At 39.1% G+C, this 24,124-nt stretch overlaps 1 protein-coding gene and 1 long non-coding RNA gene across 5 annotated transcripts in view; one reads left to right on the top strand and one right to left on the bottom strand.

The window, feature by feature from the left end:
* The window catches only part of tecpr1b (tectonin beta-propeller repeat containing 1b), a 39,585-nt gene that overhangs the window by 15,007 nt on the left and 454 nt on the right, over positions 1-24,124 (bottom strand). The window contains exons 1-20 of one of the 4 annotated variants that reach the window (XM_053675001.1): positions 19,960-20,813; positions 19,232-19,467; positions 18,823-19,008; positions 18,349-18,471; positions 15,138-15,257; positions 11,716-11,896; positions 11,499-11,596; positions 9,301-9,402; positions 6,870-7,000; positions 6,011-6,435; positions 5,518-5,624; positions 5,219-5,374; positions 4,465-4,614; positions 2,924-3,081; positions 2,573-2,700; positions 2,313-2,406; positions 2,132-2,228; positions 1,039-1,118; positions 887-943; positions 225-399 (exon numbers count right to left, since the gene is read on the bottom strand). In XM_053675001.1, coding sequence (XP_053530976.1) covers positions 225-399; positions 887-943; positions 1,039-1,118; positions 2,132-2,228; positions 2,313-2,406; positions 2,573-2,700; positions 2,924-3,081; positions 4,465-4,614; positions 5,219-5,374; positions 5,518-5,624; positions 6,011-6,435; positions 6,870-7,000; positions 9,301-9,402; positions 11,499-11,596; positions 11,716-11,896; positions 15,138-15,257; positions 18,349-18,471; positions 18,823-19,008; positions 19,232-19,456 — 2,793 coding nt within the window. In that variant the 5' untranslated portion in view covers positions 19,457-19,467; positions 19,960-20,813. Of the gene's footprint in view, positions 1-224; positions 400-886; positions 944-1,038; positions 1,119-2,131; positions 2,229-2,312; positions 2,407-2,572; positions 2,701-2,923; positions 3,082-4,464; positions 4,615-5,218; positions 5,375-5,517; positions 5,625-6,010; positions 6,436-6,869; positions 7,001-9,300; positions 9,403-11,498; positions 11,597-11,715; positions 11,897-15,137; positions 15,258-18,348; positions 18,472-18,822; positions 19,009-19,231; positions 19,468-19,957; positions 20,814-24,124 lie in introns of those variants that run through there. The other 3 variants (XM_017489003.3, XM_017489013.3, XM_017488986.3) reach the window with 3 other exon arrangements.
* LOC124626136 (uncharacterized) lies at positions 5,271-6,151 on the top strand. The gene is made up of 4 exons (XR_006980787.2): positions 5,271-5,377; positions 5,563-5,626; positions 5,721-5,858; positions 6,024-6,151. It is a non-coding gene; the product is annotated as an uncharacterized LOC124626136 (long non-coding RNA).

The raw sequence follows: 24,124 nt of genomic DNA, 5'->3' as shown, positions 1-24,124 counted from the left end.
ATTACTTAACTACAAATGAAACATTTTTCAGGTTGTTAAAATGTGCTCAAATTTACACACAATGTGACCAGATGCGAGTTTGACCATACAGAGACAGCAAAGATGAACCTGATGAATACAGAAACGATAGCTGGAATTTGCATGCACACATTTTACAGTCACAGGGATTTGAACACTGATTAATATATATATTTTTTGCGTGTATGGGATGTGTGTGTTCTCACTGCTGGGTTCTCTGCAGTGACTCCCAGCCGGCACAGGACATCTCCTTTCTCACTGATGGCCCACACAGGCACCTGCTCCAAACTGCTCTGGGCCAGACACGGCAGGATGGTGACATCAATAAGAGGAATGGGTGGGACTTTCTGCCAGGGCCCAGTTATAGTAATTTTACACTTCCTGTGGAGAAGCATGAAGTCATTTGAAACAGCAGGCTAATTTTTGATTCTCCAGTGCAAATCCATTTTTTTGGCCATTAAAGAAATGATCTGTAATTTCCAGAGCCCTCTGCTGTTTGTGATGTGAATTGCAATTGCAATGAAAATACAGAGAAGCCTCGCTCTTTCCCCTAACTGACCCCACCTCCTTTTGCTGAAACTATGTACAGTATACCTTGTGAATTGCCTTTTTAAGGAAAAGGAGCAGAACTGAGCAGCTCTGTTCCAGCTGGAGCCAGTGCTAATTTCTGACCCAGAAAAATGTAAAAAGAAAGCTGAAATTCAGAGACTACCCAGATTCATCACAGGGCAATATTTTGGTCTTTAAAATTATACTATTATTACAGATCTTGAAACAACTTTGAAATTTCAATCAGTACCTTTAAAATACATTATTATACACAACATATAGTACAATACAAATGGTTAAATATTACAGAAATCTGTACCTGACCCATCGCCTTCGTCTAACAAAGTCCTTCATGGTCTTATAACCATGAAATGTCCTGTATAAAAGTGTCACATGAAAAAATGGCTCTGATTAGAGTGAGATAATAATTTACAGCTCACTGTAATGGTGTGCTCATAAGAAAAGACCTACACAGGGAAATCTGCAGCATATTGCCAGCCTTCTTTATCTGTCCCTCCTGGAGTGCTATGGTCAATGACCCAGTCTGACACCTGCAGAAAGAGTCAAACAAATGAGATGAGTGCTGAAAATCCAGCTATGCTCTAAATCTCCATTTAAATTTTTATTATAGAACAACCTAATTGCCAAGGTGTGGAAAGATTCCCAGATTACTATCCAACTCTCTTACACTCTCCCTCCCCATGATACTCTGTCCCTGTCAGTCCCAGTGGAAAAAGTTGTGTAGTCCCACCGTATTTTGAAATAAAATCTATTTTCACAAAGCTGAATCACACTGCGCTGTATTGTGTTGCATTTTATTGCACCAAATTGAAACAGCTGTAAATTCACCTTTAAATTTCCAACCTGTGCTCCAAAGTGGCAGAACAGAAAAACATTCACCCGATTGTCAAATTGGGGAGAAAATGGGTAAAAAGTAAAAATACTGTAAATTCCAAATTGAAAGATGTATTATACATTAATCCTTAAACACCTGTGATTTTAGCAGTGCCATGAAAGATCATTTTCTTAATAATTTAGGAATTGTTTGGAGTAGAGACTTAATTTAAACTGCAACTTGTTTGGAAAGATCCATGGCTTAATGTGAAAAAAAAATCACCTCGTACAGTAGCTTCACAGTTTAATATAATTTTTTTTTTATTTTTGGTAATTTTGTTGGTGAAGTGATTTAGTGAAATGTATAGAGTTGTGTGTGTGTGTGCACGCACACTTATTTTGGTACTATATATGTGCGCCATTACTAAAATTTGGTACCATAAGTGCGCCATTACTCAAATTATCCCAGCTTTTGGCAATCCAAGACAGGACATCAAAGTGTAACAGGTGCAGTTTTTAATCTGTGTTATATTGACACAAACTCCATTATAACTTTGTTTAGAATTTTCCCCCAGTACAGAGAATCTTGTCCAAATTTTTGTGGTAATTGATAGTGGTGGATTGAAAGTAAGGAGCGAAAATGTGAATTTTAACTTTCATATATTAGATCACTGATCACATTGATATATATAACCCTAGTATATTAACAACATGCAATGTGTGGACCAACCCATTTCCACTCTGGGGAGGGGGGTTTGGTGCTCTCCTTGGTGCACTCCTTCAGTCCAAGTGCATCACTCCACATGTAACGATCCGTAGGTAGACCCCTGATGAGTTGAGGAGGTAGAAGAGAGTTGATCATAACAGGAGACAGGCTAGAAAAAATCACTACAGTGTTATGTGTGACTTACTTATTTGTGTATCCTGTGACAGGGTTCCATCGCTGGTTCTCATAAATGTAAACATTCCTTATATCAGTCAGTGTTTGCTGATTCACTTCGTTATCTGGTGTAAGTAGATATTTTAACATATCAAAATTGATTACCAGGACAGTGGTAGTGGCAATGGTGTTAACATGGCACCGATATAAAAACTGACACACTTATGCAACACAAGCAAGGCTGGATAGTAGCTCTAACTCTATATGGCTTGGTGTATCTTAAAATTTTACCTTGAGCTTGGTTTTCACCATGGCCCCTTGTGTAGACCCAGGCGGTGTGATCATAGCTGATTCCCCAGACCACACCCAGACTGTTAGACTCCACCAAAAGCAGGTGGCCAGGGACCTGACGCCAGAACCTGAGTCCATATACACATACATACAAATACACAAGCACTATCATGCCATGCCAAGCAAGTTCACAGAAGACAGTTATCTAGAAAACAATTAAAAAACAAAATTCATGCAAATAAAGTAGTGCAAGGAGAGCACCGTGATAATGTGAACATGCAGCAAACAACTTCTTAAAGCCAGAGACAGCAATGGATAAAGAAGGAATAGGAATATAACAGCAGGTCTTACATCTCTTCACAGGGTAAATACTGAGCATGAGCTTCTAGGCAGGGTGAAGGCTCATGCACCATGATATCCCCTTTGGTGGTAACAGCCCACAGAACTTGTTTGGACGGAGGGGCCTGGAGAGATCTGGACTCACAGCAAGACTCATTCAACAGAGACAGCTGTAGGGAATTTACAGACATCTTACTAATGTCATTACACATCCAGATAATAAAATTTTTATTACTAGCTATTCACACCAACTATGACTATGAGGCAGGCATTGGGTTTCACATGAACAGAAACAGAAAGAACAGATAGAACCTTGCATTTCGAATGGAGCCATTTTGAGTCTCAATTCAATTGAATTCAAAATTTTTAATTTATGTAGCTCTTTATGTAGCTCTTTATGTAGCTCTAGCAATAAACATTGTAACAAGGCAGACTATCCAGATATAGATCCCAGAGGCAACACTTCAAGGGAAAACTTCTTGAGATGACGAAGAAACCAGAGAGGAACCAGGAATACTCTGCTTAGTGACAATGGATACTGGGATTATAAATCATTACAACTAAGTACTATAAAGTCAAGCAGTACTAAGTGTGAAAAACTACTAAAAATCAAGCAGTACAATGTGAAAAACTAAGTATGAACACATTGTGGTTAAGTGTCCTGGCATGAGTACAGTACAGTCTTTATGACCACAGTAGCAGCTATTAAGTGACATTATCCACAGACTACGTTTACATGGACAGCAGGATTCAAATTATTTTCCTTATTCTGAGTAAGACAATATTCTGATTAAGGTGTTTATATGAGTCACTTTTAGAATACGCCTTTCATGTTCCAGTTCCCGTTATAGAACATAGATCGATTAATAGCACACGTTATTATGTCCCCACGTCACGACGTCCGATGTTCCTGCCAGTATTTCACGTATCGACATACAGTTCGTCTTTGTTATGGTACTGTATACAGTTTTGGGTGTTTTTATTTTTACGAACGCTTCAAGGGCGGTTAATTATTTGTCATGCTGTACGTGCAAATGGACAACTGCATGAAGCAGTGGGCTGCGTCCGAAACCGCGTACTTACATGTATATCTCCTACTATATAGGAAGTAAATGTGTGGTTTTGGACGCAGCCATGCGCTCTTGTTTGACGTCAAACGGTTGAGCACTGCCGTGTGTGTATGTGTCTTGTCTCAAAATGCGGTGAAAACTCTCACACGATGTTAATAGTGTGTGTGTGTACACATGTTTGTAATACACATCAATAATGCGACTAAAACAGGAATACTCCACATGTCTTAATTTGATTTGTGTTTACTTTGAGTATGACTTTAATCAGATTAAGGTAATATAAAATTGCTGTTTACATGGTAGTTTCATAATCAGAGTATTGTCTTAATATTGGATTATTGTTGTCCATGTAAACGTACTGACATTTGATAACAGTGTACTGCGATGAGCTGTGGGCTGTAATTCCTGAATGAACTAATCTTTCTAAATGAGCTGCACTTTACTTATCTCTGGCTGAGTATTCTGGCACTGTGGTTGAATTACCAAGCTCTCTGTGTCTTGCTGGGACTCTGTAGATAGTAGAATAGGCCATCTCTGCCTTGTCCTCTCAGCTGTATAGATAGTAAGAGCGTACATGGATTCCCAGTGTACTGGAACGAGAGCCGTGACATCCCTTATCACAGCATACAGATACTGAGCCAAGAAATTAGAAAGTAAAAAAAAGAAGAAAAAAGCGTTCAATTTAGTTTGATAGATAACAAATGCAATGTAACACATAAGTTTTTCAATATAATGTCCTTACAGCACACTTGTAAAATATCTGCAGTTACTATGGGCAAAGATTTTGCCCCATTTCCCAGTACTGAGAAAAGAACAGAAAACCTTTTTACTAAAAGACAGTTGTTAGGGCACATACATTTTTGTGAAAATGTGTTTTTTAACCTTGCAGGAATTCTTCAGACAGAATTATGCTCTAAAGAATTTGGGGTCAGATGGTATATTACTAAGACAGACATGTAAACACTGTGCATCAGTTTCCACCGGTCAATTTCAGTTCATGGGCTATAGTCACATTTCCACTTTTAAATATTCATCAACAGGTATCAACTCAAGACTTTCATTATAAGTGACTAAACAGGCTTTCCATTCTTTTCAGAGTTCTTTTCTAACTCTTACTCATAATAATTGCATATACGCTACAGAAGCATTGGATTGGTATTAGGTTAAAAATGGCAGAGTATTGTTGTTACAGTATTGTAAGTTTTGTTCTGTAAGAGACAGATGGTGTACTGATCACCTTCCTTTCCTGGTTGTGTGTATAGTAAATGTAGACTATGTCATCGTGGGGAGATCCACCACCCCTGACCTGCTCCAGGGTCACACACACCTCCTCCAGCTGATGAGGGTGCCAGTCCCTCCACCAGCACATTGCCATTTTTTTCACAGTGACAGACTGGTACACATAAACACCATTACAATCTCATCAGTTTAATACTTGAGTCGAAGGGAATATATTGGTTTATATTAACCCAGCCTGCTAAACCTAAAGACTAATTACAGCTGCTTTGTTTAAATCTAAATCATAGTTGTGTGTACCCTCTCCATAGTGTTGTCTTTCTCTCGCTGTGTTCTCTCTGCCAGTGGGCCCTGGGCACCTGCCATGCTAAGAGCAGGAGTGATGAAGGAAGACAGAGGCCCTGCATCTGTAAGAAAGGAAACATACAAAAAAAGAAAGATTCATGTCTTATGACACACAGAATTGCAACTGCACTCAAAACACTGCTTTCACTTTCAAAAAGGGCAGAGCTGAGCAGCTTTGCTTCAGCAAGGTACAGCTTCTTTCAGGACCAAAAAATCCTCAAATGGAGCCTGAAACTCACAAGATTCAATGGATGGCAAGACTGAAAATCGCATTCTTTCTAGGTTTCTTTGAGACGGTATGATTATTACACATCTAGAAACACTTAAAAATTATTAACTACAGTTTAAATAAATGAAATCACCTAGTGGTATGTTTAATGAGTATATACTGTACATAACTAACATACAGTACTAATTATGATATGCAAATTTTATTCTAACTATGTACCTGGCATTTCCAGCCAGCTGACGTTCGTGTTGGAATCTATCTCACATTGTCCGGCAGTGATCCATGCCCATGGCGGCCGTTCCTCCTGCTTTATGGTTTCTCCCAGCTCCATGGGATACACAGCTGCAGATTTCTGTGCCACATTGGCTGAGGGAACTTTCATCTCTGCCAGATCCACATTACTCCATGGCAGTTCGCTGCCTTTTGGTTGGCTGCAGTGGAGCCCAGAATTCTGGAGAGGCACACCAGCCTCTTCTGCTTTCTCCTGATCTGCTTCAGGCAAAGGAGCACCGTGTTCAGCCACCAGGGCTGATACAATGCTGTCACTGGTGACTTTGGGAATATTAGCATCGTCTACGTCATCACAGCCCAACACGGAACCCTGGGTAGGCGCAGCAATTTGAGCACTGATGAGGCAAACGTCACTATGCAGTACAAGAGAGAGAGAGTGGGAAAATCAGTGCCATATAGCACAATAAATAATACACAGGGAATATCTGCTGGAGAGGTGTGCATCTGGTCTGAAATCCTGTGGGACACAACAAAAAGGTTGTTTACTCTGATGTGGGCAGGGGGTGATCAGACATGAAACTTGTGGGACAAAGTAATTTGGCTATGTTCATTAACATAGGACTGCATTTTCACTAAAAGTTTTAACCTGGTTATAGTTATGATGATAACTGTTGGAGTGGGTGGGACTGGTAATAATTCCTTCAGGAAAGACTGGGAATGGGGGGAAAAGAAAGTGCCATGCACGCCTCTAATGTGCAGTCTGAATATATCTGAATGGTGCCATCTGCTGGTGAAAAACAGCACTGCGTGAAGAAGGAAAAATTAATTTCAAGCGTGCTTTAGGTACCTGGGTTTGCTGGTGGTATGACTGTTGTCCACGTGGGCACACACACGGACCCAGGCCCTTCCCGTGATCTCAGTGGGGGTCACACCATGGCGGAAATAAAGTCTCCTGTCCTCACTGCCAACACCCCACACCTGCAATGTGTTATAGCAGTATAATCATTGCTAGGAAATACTAATAACATTTTACATTTAACTGTTTACATTTACATGTAAACTGTATATTTATAATGCATTATTATATAATGATCTGATATACCCTTATTAAATAGTTGTATGTGACATGTCATTGCCTAAACCTGCCACGCCTTTGGTTCTGGATCAGCCAGTTATCAAGTTCTTCAAGAGTTAAATCACAAATTATGTTACAGCAGAAGCTGTGGCCTACCTAGAATGAGTCTGAAGCTTTGGCCTGACCTATTGAGCAAAGTATCTCCTAGCAGAACAGGGATATGAGATGCCTCAAATTTTAAAGTCATTAAGCCCCACACATTAGCTAATAAAAGTCAAGAGCCAAAGCAGATATTCAGGTCAGGACGTACTCTTCTGACAGATAATGGAAAGGCCTGTAACTGGACAAAATACGGAAGACCACATTATGGTGCCAAGGAAATAGTCATACATTTTAGTCTCAACATAAATTCAAGTAGATTATGATGACATTTAATTCGTATTTATTATACAACAGGATAGACTGTGTCTATCATACATTCACCACCTCCGAAACTCCTCATCTAGCATTATTTCCTGCCAACTCACATGACATCATGTGCAATTAACCGACATTAAGTAGAAAAGATATTAACTCCGTATGTGAGCCCTGACCATAGACAAAGCAGCTGGGAATAAAATGTGAAATATGAGCATGTGGTTTGGGAGCCAAACCCAAATTAGATATGCTCCCATATGGCTGTTGGCTGTCTAGGCTTGAGAGTATAGGAGGAGTATATATTTGGCTGGGATAAGCTGTGTGCAGCAGGCAGAGCAGGAAAGCTTGGGGTTTGGTTACAGACAGAAAGAGACAGATAGGTAGAGATAGGTGCTTGCTGCATCGCACTGAGGCTCAGTAGTTCCAGCCTTTCTACCAAAAAATGACACCCTGAGAAGTGTGACTCCGACAGGAGGAGCAGGAGGGTGTGAGCTGGAAGATTGGAATCTATGTGTGTGTATGTGTGCGAGTTACATGCCCTGTCTGCAGCTCTACATGTACATGTTGGTCAGAGGATCTAATGACACATAAATCTGCATGTGAGAATGCTGGTGTAATTAGACCTGCCCCCTGACCCTCTCTTGACAGTTCCAGAGGCTGATGCAGCCTGCATCAACATGGTTTAAAGATTAATCTCAGAGTCAATAAATCAGAATATCACTACACAATTACAGCATTCCAGCCAAAGTACAGAATGATGCTGACTATCATTACATTGTTTTGATAAACTGATGTAACCTGTGTGCACCTCTGATGAATTCACATGTTCTTATGATATGTGTAGTAGTCACTAGTGAGGTGAGTGATAGTATAATAACAAGAATATATAATGGCCAAGTTTTGTACAACAGCTCAGTTTTGCATCGGCCAATCATCAAGTTTTCCAGAAGCTATGACCCACTTAGACTGAACCTCTGGCTTAACCTTTATAGTAAAATATTTTCCAGCATATGTATATCTAATACGTCAATATGTGTAATCAAAGTCTTTTTTGAGTCTGTAAACTGTTCATTTTCAGAAAGTTATTCATAAATGTTACACATCATTTCAGTCTTACACATAAGAGAGAACTAAAGTGCTTAAGTGTTAAATTATTATTAGAAAAGTCTACATTACAATTCAAATGAAAAGACCTTAGAAATAAATAAGATTCAATTGATGGCATATATTTTTAAGAATATTGATTGGCTTGTTTGTTTGTTAATTCTGCTCTTTTTTTGTCTTTGCACTATATACTGAAAGCAATATCCTCAATGTATCATAAATATATAGATACTCTGTCAAATATGGTATGATTACTAACATATGTCTCAGAAAATTTCAATGAAACATAAAATGTCAATATCAAAACACTGCATGTTCATGGGAAGACATGTCATTTGCATTAAATTAAGTAACTTGAATTACTTGAAAAACTTATATAAATATCACTACTAAAGCACAAGAATATAGTATATTGTGCATGCCGAGTGAGGTATAATTTTGAAAAGCTTTCACCAGTTAGTTCAGTGAATCATCCGTTATACTAAGTGGTGGAACATTCCCCAGCATATAAACCTGAGACTTTGTACTCTCTTACAGTATACCAGTTACAAATGCTGCAGTTTTGACCTTGGATGCATCCTTGTGTGTCTTTTAAGACACTGCTGCATGGTAAAAGAAATGTAATAGCTGGGCTGTAACATCCTCTCCCCTGCTCTATTTATAGCATCCTGCTGTGCCTCACCTGGTCACTGGGTCCCACACTGATCATCATCATCTCCCCAGCAATACTGATCCAGCCAAGGCCAGTGGCATTGTGGGGGTTCACGCCTCTTCTGAACCACACCTATGATACACTAATTTGCTTAGATGTACATTTTCTTTGAACATGAAATGCATAGTAGGGTTCAACAATATTGATTATTTATCCAAAATATAACAGGTTATTAAATCAACAATACACTATAAACATAATTGTTATGCCAATATATTGGAATATTACATTCGCACCCAATTTGCAATATACATAGGTTGGTTATGTAAGGGATAATCCGTGACTACGTGTGCATTACATGGTTGTAATGTCTCCACGGAGTGCATTCAAATTGTGTAACGCACACCTACCTGTAGATTATCCTGCTTATACCATGGTCATTTGCCAGCATTAAAAAGTTAAAGTGGTTATTGATGTTTGCAGCGCAAACATTGTCAGATCAAGAATTCTGCCCGCAATAATCATACACAGAGATAAAATAGTTAGATAAGATTACATTTATTTGAATGAATTATAGTAAATAGTTGATAGAGAGAGGGGGAGAGAGAGAGAGAGAGAGAGACAGAGAGAGAGAGAGAGAGAGAGAAAAATTGTGCGAGTGTGAATTACCTGCGTCTCTACTAATGATGAAGTTGAGTTTAACTGTGTATTACTATGGTTATAGCAGTTTATTGGCAGTGTTTTAATTTAGAACAGTGTTTAAACTGACCTGAACTACCCATGGTATATACGGTTTTAACACGCACCTTCCAGCCAATCAGAATTGAGTATTTGGACAGACCATGGAACAAGTCTGATTATACCACAACTCATTATTGTAAACAATCAAAACTGTGATTTGTCAGAAAGTGTTATTTCATTTTGTACAACAGCACAACTCTGACATACAATAATAATAATAATAATAATAATAATAATAATAATAATAATAATACAGCTAAAAAACCTGTCTGTTTTATAACAAAGAAGAAAATGTATAATCATCCATCCATCCATCTTCTATACCGCTTATCCTCTTCAGGGTCACGGGGGAACCTGGAGCCTATCCTAGGGAGCATCGGGCACAAGGGCACAATCCATCGCAGGGCACAATCACATACACATTCACACACCCATTCGTACACTACAGACACTTTGGACATGCCAATCAGCCTACTACGCATGTCTTTGGACTGGGGGAGGAAATCGGAGTATCCGGAGGAAACCCCCCCAGCACGGGGAGAACATGCAAACTCCATACACACAGGGCCACGGTGGGAATCGAACCCCCTGACCCTGGAGGTGTGAGGTGAACGTGCTAACCACTAAGCCACTGTGCGCCCATGTATAATCGTTTATTTGGTAAAAGAGTCCTCATTGTCAGCACTTTGTAACACCCAGAGGTAAAACTGTTCCTTTAAGTTTTCTGCCATGAATACATCTTCAGTATAGAGAACATTTCAGTTTCTTGGTAGCACGCTATATTTTTCGTCTTATTAACTTCTTGTGTCATTCCAGAGTTGTCTTTATTCAATGTAGCCTGTTAATATTAACATTCTAAAAGAATACCCAATCACCTTGTTTCAACTTTCCATAAACAGAAATCTTCATTTTAATACTGTAGCATTAATTTATTGTTACTGCAGAGCACTAGTGCTGTACTATAACACAGCCAGGTCCTGATACAACTTATTTTAAATTAAATATTCAGTGTAAAATGAATAATTTCTTTGGTATGTAGCTGTGTAATAGGTGGAATAATATAGGGCAGGATGGTTTATCACAAAACAAAAAGGTTGCTGTACATGTAGCCTATATATCTCTTACATTGTGGGCCAGTGTGTCTTTATGGTTATTTGTGCATTACATAGGTTTTACTGCTTCTTTATATAAATAATAACATTTTTGCAAAATTATTACTGTATGATAGCTGATTGAATAAACTCTTTATATTGGTCTCAGACATTTGGATTCCATTTTAAGAATGTATGAGTGCAAATTGAAAATCTACTTGTCCCTTATCTGTAAAGTCTGAGTATTACGAATGTAGTAACATATCTTTTGGGTATTTAACATAATTGCTAACCAATAGGCCAAGTAAACTCTAATGTGCATGTATAGTATAAAACTAAAAATTGTATACTGTTTCCTGCAACATACAGCTGAGCTGCAAGTTTAACAAATCCTACTTTCTTGTCCTTGGTGATTGCCCAGACCACACCGACCCCCACTGCTACATGGACAGCTTTGGTATTAGTTGGAGGATCCACCATCACCCACGATGCACCTGGACAGAGCAAAGTCCACAAATTACAACACTGATGCAGCAATACCCTGTGTTCAGTCTATGTTCTTACTTTGAACTACACGGTGAAGTGAGAACCACACACAATGTAACATACTGACCTTTTGGGCAGTGCTTGCGGATGCCCATCCTGGCGAGAAGCTGTCCATCCCACTGCACGGCCCACAGCAGGTCTCCTGGGCCGGCGCTTATCTGGGCCACCTCTGTAGAATCAGGGACAGGAACGTTTTCCCAAACGGTCCCCTCTGGATTCTGCTGATGTATGCCTGAACGGAACCACACCTGAGCACAGGGCACAGACAGACATACAAAAATGTACATTCTTTATATTCTTGCAGTATAAAATATTACTTCTTAGGGGATTTCTATAATGATTAAGCCCACGAAACATCAAAGTTTCACTGACCTCTAGTGGACAGAAATGTTCCATGTTTAAATATTTGCATACAAGATAACTCCTTTCCTCATTTTTTAATGAGAAAAAAAGTCTAAATAAAATGTCTATTGTACAATTTAGCTACAAAAACACAATATATATGATAAAATATTTAATTAAATTCCAAGATTAAAGTAATATGAAATGTACGTGTTCTTGAAGACAACAAACCAAAAAGCAAGGCAAACTCAACACAGAAACTCTGACAGAAAATTTTCAATCTAAGACCCTATTTGCAGACTATTTAAAAAAAAAAAAAATTGGACCGGGAATAAGGCAGAGCTATAACTGATATAATCCAAAAGCTGTTTAGAGGATTTTAAAATGACTGAATGCAGTAATGGCTGGTGAATCGTGAATACACATTAGAAGAAATAACATTATTCACATTTGGGAAGGGAAACACTGACTACGTTTACATGGACATCAGTAATCTTATTATTGCCCTTATTCTGAATAAGACAATATTGTGATTAAGGTGTTTACAGTGAGGGAAAAAAGTATTTGATCCCCTGCTGATTTTGTACGTTTGCCCACTGACAAAGAAATGATCAGTCTATAATTTTAATGGTAATTGTATTTGAACAAAAAAATCCAGAAAAACGTATGTCAAAAATTTTATAAATTAATTTGCATTTTAATGAGGGAAATAAGTATTTGACCCCTCTGCAAAACATGACTTAGTACTTGGTTTAAAAACCCTTGTTGGCAATCACAGAGGTCAGACATTTCTTGTAGTTGGCCACCAGGTTTGCACACATCTCAGGAGGGATTTTGTCCCACTCCTCTTTGCAGATCTTCTCCAAATCATTAAGGTTTCGAGGCTGACGTTTGGCAACTCGAACCTTCAGCTCTCCCCACAGATTTTCTATGGGATTTAGGTCTGGAGACTGCCTAGGTCACTCCAGGACCTTAATGTGCTTCTTCTTGAGCCACTCCTTTGTTGCCTTGGCCGTGTGTTTTGGGTCATTGTCATGCTGGAATACCCATCCACGACCCATTTTCAATGTCCTGTCTGAGGGAAGGAGGTTTTCACCCAAGATTTGACGGTACATGGCCCCGTCCATTGTCCCTTTGATGCGGTGAAGTTGTCCTGTCCCCTTAGCAGAGAAACACCCCCAAAGCATAATGTTTCCACCTCCATGTTTGACGGTGGGGATGGTGTTCCAGGGGTCATAGGCAGCATTCCTCCTCCTCCAAACACGGCAAGTTGAGTTGATGCCAAAGAGCTCCATTTTGGTCTCATCTGACCTCAACACTTTCACCCAGTTGTCCTCTGAATCATTCAGATGTTCATTGGCAAACTTCAGACGGGCATGTATACGTGCTTTCTTGAGCAGCGGACCTTGTGCGCGCTGCAGGATTTCAGTCCTTCACGGCGTAGTGTGTTACCAATTGTTTTCTTGGTGACTATGGTCCCAGCTGCCTTGAGATCATTGACAAGATCCTCCCGTGTAGTTCTGGGCTGATTCCTCACTGTTCTCATGATCAATGCAACTCCATGAGGTGAGATCTTGCATGGAGCCCCAGGCCGAGGGAGATTGACAGTTCTTTTGTGCTTCTTCCATTTGCGAATAATCGCACCAACTGTTGTCACCTTCTCACCAAGCTGCTTGGCAATGGTCTTGTAGCCCATTCCAGACTTGTGTAGGTCTACAATCTTGTCCTGACATCCTTGGAGAGCTCTTTGGTCTTGGCCATGGTGGAGAGTTTGGAATCTGATTGATTGATTGTTTCTGTGGACAGGTGTTTTTTATACAGGTAACAAACTGATATTAGGAGCACTCCCTTTAAGAGTGTGCTCCTAATCTCAGCTCGTTACCTGTATAAAAGACACCTGGGAGCCAGAAATCTTTCTGATTGAGAGGGGGTCAAATACTTTTTTCCATCATTAAAATGCAAATTAATTTATAAAATTTTTGACATGCGTTTTTCTGGATTTTTTTGTTGTTATTCTGTCTCTCACTGTTCAAATACAACTACCATTAAAATTATAGACTGATCATTTCTTTGTCAGTGGGCAAACGTACAAAATCAGCAGGGGATCAAATACTTTTTTCCCTCACTGTACATGAGTTGCTTTTAGAATATTCCTTTCACGTTCCTGTTTTACATGTTATAGAACATAGATCGATTAACGGCACACGTGATTACATCCCCACGGCACCCGTCCGACGTTCCCTCCAGACTTTCATGTATCGACATACAGTTCATCTTCGTTATGGTACCGTATACAGTTTTGGGTGTTTCATTTTTAATTTTATGAAAGCTTCAAGGGTGGTTAATTATTTGTCATGCTATACGTGCAAATAGACGACTGCTTGAAGCCATGGGCTGCATCCGAAACCGCGTACTTACCTTCTATATAGCAACTGAGATAAATGTATATGTCCTACTATATAGTAGGTAAGTACGTGGATTCAGACGCAGCCGTGCTGTCTTGTTTGCGGGCAAACATTTGAACACTGCCGTGTGTGTACGTGTCCTGTTGCAAAATGCGGTGAAAACTCCCACACAACGTTAACAGTGTGATCAAGGTGTGTACATGTCTGTAATGCACGCCGATAATGCGATTAAAACAGGAATACTTCATGTCTTAATTCAATTTGTGTTTACTTCAAGTGTGACTTTAGTCAGATTAAGGTAATCAAAAATTGCTGTTTACATGGTAGTTTCTTAATCAGAGTATTGTCTTTATCGGGTTAATATTGGATTATTGTTGTCCATGTAAACCTATTGAATGGTTTTTCACTACTAATATCTTAGCATACACTATTTAACCATTTTTGGGTTTACATGATACTGAGGGAACACTTGTGGGTATAATACCTTTTGGACTACATTTCTGAGAGGGTTCACCATTTTTATTTTGCCAATTTCTCTTCTTGCTCTTTGATAATATTCTTTAAGTTATAGATCCATGCGTTTAGGCTTTTGGACTTGTAATGGTACTAACTGAATTCCATTGCAAGCTCAGTAATAATATTAGTTACTTTTTAGCACCATTTCCCAGTAATGTCTGAGAAGCTAGTAAACATTTACAGCTCAGTTCATTAAAAAAAAAAAAAAACCAAAGAGAGTTCCTACCTTTCCTTGCTGAGACACGGCCCATAAGGAGACAGCTTTCTCTGTTCTATCCCCTATGTTCCAGCCTCCACAGCTAATATCAGTGAAGGGCTCTGGAGGCTGGCCCCCGTCTAAAGGCACCTGCGCACACACACACAGACACACACACCTTACTATTTCACAAGCAGTAGCTAGGGGACCATACATACATACAGTGCCCTCCACTAATATTGGCACCCTTGGGAAATATGAGCAAAGAAGGCTGTGAAAAATTGTCTTTATTGTTTAACCTTTTGATCTTTTGTTAAAATTTTTTTTACAAAAATATTCTGCTCCCATGGATATCAAACAATTGCAAACACAAGATAGGTTTATAAAAAAAAAATCTTCTCTTCAAGTCTTCTCCTATAATGCATACAGAATCTCTCCAGATCCTTCAAATTTCAAGGTCCACAGGTTTTCTATAAGTTACAAGTCAGGGGATTGGGATGACCATGGCAGAACCTGGATTTTATGGTCAGTAAACCATTTTTGTGTTGATTTTGATGTATGTTTTGGATAATTGTCCTGCTGGAAGATCCAACCACGGGCCATTTTATGCTTTCTGGCAGAGGCATTCAGGTTTTCATTTAATATCTGCTGATCTTTGATAGTCCATGATGCCATGCATCCTATCAAAATGTCCAGGTCTTAGGCAGAAACCCTTCCAAACAACTCGTGGTGACTTTGGATTATAGTCTTGGAGAATTTTTGACCCCAAGACGCAATTAACTACTGCAATTCTCCAGCTGTGATCCTTGGAGATTTTTTGGCCACTTGAACCATCCTCTTCACAGTGCGTTGATATAACACAGACACACGTCCAATTAAAGGTTGATTCATAACATTTCCAGTTGACTGGAACTTCTTAATTATTGCCCTGATGGTTGAAATGGGCATTTTCAATGCTTGTGCTATTTTCTTATAGCCACTTCCCATTTTGTAAAGCTCAACAACCTTTTGCTGAACATCACAATTATATTCCTTTTTTTATTACCCAATGTTATGAATGACTAAGGGAATTTGGCATATGTGTTACCTCATATTCATACCCCTGTGAAACAGGAAGTCATGGGTGAACAATTTCCTGTTCCTAGTCACCCAGGTGTACTAAATTTTTTTTTATTATCGATTGGAATATACTTCAAATATATTTGTCCAATTTGAATTCACAGGGGTGCCAATAATTCTTGCACACTTGTATTTAAAGAGGGCCTGTTATGCCACTTTTTACAAGATGTAATACAAGTTTCAGGTGTCCCCAGAATGTGCCTGTGTAGTTTCAACTCAAAATACCCCACAGATCATTTATTTTACCATGTGTCTCTTTAAATGCAAATGAGTTGCTGGTCCCCGCTCCCTTTCCAGAAGAGGGCTGCACCTTTACAGCTCGTGCTTCGGATAGTACAGCAACAACAAAGGAGGGTCAAAGTACACTTTGTTCGTGAGCAGCCAATGAAGACCAGAGGCAGGGTTTTTTGTTACAAACCTACGTAGGTTTGTGCAGAAAGCATAGGCCACAGGGTCATGTTTTTACAGCATGTAAAATGGTCCGTTTAACACATCATGTCTAAATAAATGGCTGTCAACAGGAGTATTCACACGCATAAAATGTGTGGCGTCAAATTTTAACGTCTCAGGGTGTTTTTTTTTTTTTTTTGACACACTGCGTTAAAAACTGATCAACCAATGAGATTCGTGCTTCTGTTCACATACCCGGAGCTACTGAAGTTACATAAAAACCACGACTTGGTGGCACAAAACTCCAGCACAAAACAGTCTTTCCAAGCAAGAATCATGATGAATGCTACTACTACTGTTGCTGCTGCTTGAAAAATTCATTTTCTGTTAGCCAGTTCGTAAAAAGTGTGTGAACAGCTTTTTGCAAACACGTAAATACTGGCTCTCTTCTAATTCTCAGTGCTAAGCGGGTATCAGAAACGGAAAGTTGTGCAGCAGCACCTTGTGTACTGGGGTATTTCTGATTAAGTGTCATCTTCTGTCAGGGAGTGAATATGCACTTTCATTCAGCACGTCGCCCGTGTTCATTCGCATGGGTGCGAACACAAAAACGCGTGCCGAAAAAAAAACCTCCCGGTGTGAACAGGCCTTAAGTCTGGAATTACTAACGACTCGTTTCAAAGACATTTTTTTTTAGAAACCTGTGTTTGCAATTGTTTGATATGCATGAAATAATTTTTGTGAATTTTTTTAACAAAATATCAAAAGGTTAAACAATAAAGACAATTTTTCCCAGCCTACTTTGCTCATATTTACCAAGGGTGCCAAAAAGTAGGGCACTATATGTACGTATGTATGTGTTGGGGATATATATTTGATACATTTTTTATATTTTATATATATATATATATATATATATATATATATATATATATATATATATATATATATATACACATATATACACACACACACACACACATACATACATACATACATATACACACACACACACACTGCAGTTTGTTAGAGAACTTACCTAGTATCTGGAAATTGTATCAGTCAGGGTTGTGTTACAAATATCCCAAACTTTGAACATACTATTAAATGCACTGTTAAATCCATTATTAAAAAATTAAAAGAATATGGCACAACTGCAAATCCTACAGCAGGCTATCTAACAGGTGGTCAGTCAATGGGTAAGGAGTGCATTAGTCAGAGAATCACCCAAAGAGGCCAAGAGTAACTCTGAAGGAGCTAGACATTCCAGAATGCTGGGCTTTATGAAGAGTGGCAAGACGTATGAAATCACATTTGGGGTTTGCCAAAAAACATGTGGAGAAAAGTTATTTGTTGAAACCAAAATTAAAACTTTGTAGCCTTGGCACAAAGTGCTGCATTTGGCACAAACCCAATACTGTTCATCACCCTGAGAATGTCATAGACACAGTGAAACATGGAGGTGGTAGCATTATGCTAAGAGTTGGGAGTTGGTTGTTTCTCTGAATAATACCCTACTTAACCTGTCACTGACTTTTATCTCTGGCAAGGCACTGTAAGCTACACAAGTCATGTGACTTAAAGATCTCATTGTAACACACTTGTCTGGGCACAGAACTATGCTTATAGTAAATATAGTCCAAGATAATTCTTAAATTATTCTTTAAATGTTTGTAAGTCCCTCTTTATTAACCTAAATTCACTGTGAATGACCTCATTTTCCTGATGATACCTTGGCCCATAGTCCCAGTGCTTTATATCTCCTGTAACGAAGCCATCGTCTGCGCCGGACACATGAGTTCCACTTCTTCTCTTTAGTGAAGGTGGTAGGGAAGTCCACAGCATATTCCCAGCCCTGCAGGATCAAACAGCATTGTTGTTAGTGTTTTTTTTTTTTTTTTCGAGCTTTGATTAGGTATTTTTAAGTGTTTTGGGGTGTTTGATGAGTTTTGATATTAGTTATATATACACTGCTTTGTTTGTTTATAAGTAATATAAATTAATATTAGATCTAAAATTATTTAAGGGTCACAGGAATTTAACGATCACTGTTGTTTTGTCGAAGTACCTATCTGTACAGTACCTATAATTTCTGACAATGTATTGCTGCATCTTTTATTGTTATTTGTGTTATGTAGTTTGTTGAATTTCAGTGTCCTGTCTTTCATTATCTCTCATGTTTTGATATATTTATTTTTCCACTCACCCCAGTTGATGTGGACTCTCTGCCACAGCTCTCATCATCCACGTACCAGTCTCCCTCCCACTCCCAGTTCTCAGATGGCAGGTCGAAGCTGTGCAGTGGCTGAGGCTTCATGCCAAATTCATCCGTCCATGGCCAGCGATCTGTGGGCAGGAGTGTGTCTGTGTATCCATCTACTGGGTTCCATCTCTGGAAGACATCCACATCTACATATAAACACACATTTTGCAAGCTCTCCAAAGCAGAGGTGTGGTGTTATGTTGGCTATACTAGACTGTACTGTCTAGACCAGCAGTTCTTAAGCTGGGGGGTCTCAAAGAGGTTGCAGGGGTGTCAATGATGCCACTCTTAAAAGTGGGTCACACTCGCAAAAAGGTTAAGAACCGCTGGTCTAGACTATACTGTAATTTACCTGGTTCTCATAAGTCTCCTCCTGATGACGTATGGTCACGTCACCGGGGAGCACGTTCAGGTAAACCTGTTGGTCAAAGCCAATGGCCCAGCAGCACAGATCTGCAGCGGTTACACGTTTCAGCTCCAGCTGATTCTCCTTGGATTGCTGCCAGCGCCCCCTATCGGTACACAGGCTGTACACATTCCCGTACACATCTACAGCCCAAAACACGGAGCTCGGCATAGCGGAGAGAGCTAGCCAAACACACACGCACACACACGCGCACGCACACACACACGCGCACGCACACACACACGCACATTAACATAATTATTAAAAAGTTATACCTACACCTGAATCTAGCCGAACCTTAACCTCAGAAACCAAAATAAAAGCTTTTGTCAATAGTGTAGTTTTGTTCTCTTATATAGTTCTAACATTCACCTGAGTCATGACCATTTCATGACCCGATAAATGTATGTTTTTATAACCCGTAAATTGTAAAACATGTATAACATATCCATGTATAACAGTGGCGTGTGAAGATAGCAACACTCGGCTAACTTCTAAATGATACAGAGCCAAAGGTTTACTAATGGGCATCTGTCAAATAAAGCTAACTTAACACTCATTCTTTATTTATCCTATCTTTTTAACGCACACGACGGTCTAAATACCATAACTGATGCCGGATGAGTCCCAGAACAGAAATAAAGAAATAAAGAATTTCATAAAGAAACTTACACCTTATATCAATGCAAAAGTCTGCAGGGCTCCAGCATCCACAGCTCCTCTCTATAACAGCGTCATCAATTTACTCTTATTCCAGGGAAATATTATAACGGGCTCAAAGCCCTACAACAGGAAGGGGCGGGAGCTGAATTCGGATTGGTTACCAAGCAGGAAACTGGAAAATCCTGCCGTGTGATTGGACAGTGGTGTGGGCTTATATGCTTTTTCCGTTGCTGTTACAGCGTTAGGAATTTTAATTATTCATTTGCCACCGGATCAATTATTCAGACTTACAGAGCGATAATTTACAGTCCTACTTTTCGTGACATACATTACCTTTATCCTGATTATTTTTTATTAGACTACAAAATGAAATATATTTCAATATTCGTACTACTGAGGGATTGAATGTAGGTAGAAACCTGCTGGTCTAATCTGATGTGTGGTTTCTGGGGAAAAGTATTTTGTGGCTTATTATAATTTGCGATTAAACAAACAAATAAATAAACAAACCATTTCAAACGCATAAATCCGAGTTGGTAAGAGAACCTGTCGTCCTCTTTACACCTGCACCGCAAAGGTTGCCAGGTCTGCATGAAATAAAACCGATGGATATGTAATACACAGCCAAATACCAGTAGGCCTATTTAAAATATGCTTCACCCAAACACCTGGCTTGTGTGGCAGATGTTTTACATTTTGAAATCAGAATCAAAAACAAAATTGGTTGTATTGGCCATGTATGCTTCTTCAAACAAGCATTTGCCAATGGCTTACAATGATAATACCCACAGTGCTTAGAAATAACAGTGGGCATACTTGGATGATGCACATTGGACATAAATGGAAATATATGCGGTATAAGTGTTATAAAACACTGCAGACCGTGCTGTTATACAAAAAAAAATTGTGTATGTGTGTGTGGGGGGGGTGTTTGGGTATGGTTAGCTTGCATGTCATGCCCCATCACACCCAACCCAACCCGCCTTCAACATGAGGGTATATCCCCATAGTGCTTTAGGGTATCAAACTTGTACCTAACAAAATTATTTGTCATAGCCATCATGACTTGAGGATGCCTTCTCAATTTTGGAACAGTGCCCCCTAGTGGTTACGAGATATGAGAAAACAACAACACATTTTGCTTATAACTTCTGAACAATTTATCGTACACCTTATTTTACAAACGACTTGGCGTATCTTTAGAAAACTCGGTCCGTGTCTTTGGGATGATGCTCTGAAGGGACTCAAAATGTTTTGGGACAGCGCCTCCTTGTGGTCAAAATTATAATGCTATTTATAAAAATGCTAATAGCTATTGACTCCTTTTGCCTACTGTCATGAAACTGATCTTGATAGGTTCCGTGGTTCATGCCGAGAACAATGATACCAATAATGTCATGGTCGAGAAAACGTCCTGTCCACTATTTTTAAATGTTTTGAAAACCTACTTTTTTGAACTTGTCCTAGACCGTTTCTCGGATTTGCATGAAAATTGGCCTGCATTATGTAGATGCACTCACGACAAAAAGTTATTCACAGAATTCTGATCAACAAAACTTGACAACACTTGGTACGTGTCATCACCATTAGGTCCTGAGGTGACCTGCAGAGTTTCGTCACACTTCCCCCTACTGGTCAGGAGATAGCAAAACGTTTTTTGGCTTATAACCCTTGAAAGCTTTCCTGCATGATAACCATCATATCCAGATGCTACCTGAGCAGTTTCAGAACAGCACCACATACTGGACAAAATTTCTAAGAAGTAGCTATTTATAATTTATTTTTAAAATACAATTTTTTTTTTTTATGCTTGAAAGTTAACTTTTTCTAACTACTGATACACTGTTCATCAGACTCTAACTAAAAACATGTAACAAAGGTTCTTTTGCTGCTCATGGTGCCAATAATTGGTGTGACTGGTATTGCTGCTTGCAGATATATTTTTTCTTTCTTTCTTGTTTTCTCATGATCTCGACATAAAGTGGGTTTTTTCTCCTGATACTGACATAACAAAAGTTGTTTTCTCATGAACACAATTTTTTTGTGTACTCAACACAACAACATGTTGTTTTTATTTCTCTGGAGGCAGCAAAAGCTTAGCGCAATCCCGCAGCATCATGGATGAACGAATTGGTTTTTACTTTGATCTGGGACTCACTCAAGCTGAAATAGCTCTATGACTGTCAGTGATTGACAGAGTTGGGTATAATGCTTTACAAAGTAACGCATTACTGTATTCTAATGACTTTTTCTGATAAAATGTAATGCATTATTGTACAGTAATGTAACGCATTACATTATAAATGTATATAATATGATTACATTTACTGATGTCAAGAAAATGTTACTTTCATTACAAATCTATTGTTAAGAAAACAATCAAGGACTCACTCAAGCTGAAATAGCTCTATATTTATCAGTGATTGACAGAGTTACAAAGTAACGCATTACTGTAATCTAATGACTTTTTCTGATAAAGCAGTATTGTAACGCATTACATTTTAAATGTATGTAATTTGATTACAGTTACTGATGTCAACTAAATTACATTACTTGCATAACAAATTTATTGTGAAGAAAACAATATTAAGTAAAATGTATTTTTAAAATAAATCACGTTTTGCCCCAAATATTTTTTCTTTAGCTCCGAATAATTCTCCAGTTGGAGCGGTTTGTCACCTACGTAATTGATTGTCAGTAAAAGAAGACGGCCTGTAATTTTATATCTTCAGCGAATGGAGGTGGGACCAATCAGAAAGGATTTACAGGAAAATACGTGGAAACACTCGTGTATTATTGGCTGACAGTCTCTCAATTCTGCCAAACGCTAGCTCACACAGTCAGTGTGAGGAAAAAATGGATATACGCCGATTATTTTTTTTAACCAGTAAATGGGTTGAAACTGAAACAGTAACATCATCTGATGCTGAGCAGGAAAACAAGGTGTGTAAATGTCTATATGCATTCCAGTTTAAGTGAACATGATCGGAGCAGAGCATAAGTAAAAATAATGTACTTTGCATGGCACTGTAGCAGCTGAACCCATAGCTTAGTTGTGCCTCCCCTTGGCTACCGACACCAAACTATAGCCTACTGTAGTTAGAAAAGTTTTTAGATTACATTACATTTATTAATTTAGCAGATGCTCTAATCCAAAGCGACTTACAAATGAGAAAATACAAGCAAAGCGATATATCAAGCAGAGAAAAATACAAGTAGTGCTACCTTACAGGATCTGTTAATTGAGTTCCAGAAGAAGCAAAGTGCCAGAAGTGTAAGTGCCAGAGTAATTTTTTATTTTTTTTATGGGCTGGTTAGGTGTTCACTGAAGAGGTGTGTCTTTAGCTGTTTTTTGAAGAATGGTGAGAGATTCTGAGGTCTGGATTGAGTTTGGAAGTCCATTCCACCACTGAGGAACAGTTAGTTTGAAGGTTCTTGAAAGGGACCTTGAGCCATGCTGAGTAGGTACTACTAAGCATCGGTCGTTGATTGATCGCAGATTGCATGAGAGAACCTAAGCCTTTTGGAGAGAGTTAAGGTAGGGGGGTGCTGTTCCAGACAAGGTCTTGAATTTGATGAGGGTGGTTACAAGAAGCCAGTGTAGGGAGATGAAGAGGGTTGTGACATGGGTTCTCTTGGGCTGGTTGAAGACGAGGTGTGCTGCTGCATTCTGAATCATTTGAAGGGGTTTAATGGAGCTGGCCGGAAGGCCCGAGAGTAGTGAGTTGCAGTAGTCCAGTTCTGAGATAACAAGAGCCTGGACTAGTATCTGTGTAGCCTGTTCGGTGAGATAGGGTCTGATTTTCTTGATGTTGTACAAGATGAACCTACAGGACAATGCAGTTGTTGAGATGTGGTCTGTAAAGGTCAAGCTGTCATCGAGAATCACCCCAAGGTTCCTGGCCATCCTAGTTGGATTGAGTGGGGTTGAGCCAAGCTGTACAGTGAGGTTGTGGTTGATTGAGGGACAGGCTAGGGTGACGAGAAGCTCAGATTTTATGTTGAGCTTAAGGTGGTGTTCCCTCATCCAGACCGAGATGTACGACAGGCACATCTCTTTTATATTTTATTTTTCTGGTAGTCCTACAAACAGTGACAACACCCTATAGGCAAGTTTTATGATCAATTCAACTTTTTTGTAGCCTAGTGTATTTTGTAGGTTTGATAATAAAGTAG

Source organism: Ictalurus punctatus, chromosome 2 (genome assembly GCF_001660625.3).
Source record: "Ictalurus punctatus breed USDA103 chromosome 2, Coco_2.0, whole genome shotgun sequence".
Taxonomy (NCBI): Eukaryota; Metazoa; Chordata; class Actinopteri; order Siluriformes; family Ictaluridae; genus Ictalurus; species Ictalurus punctatus.
The sequence above is the reverse complement of the archived record's forward strand: the minus strand, read 5'-3'. Positions and strand labels throughout refer to the sequence as shown.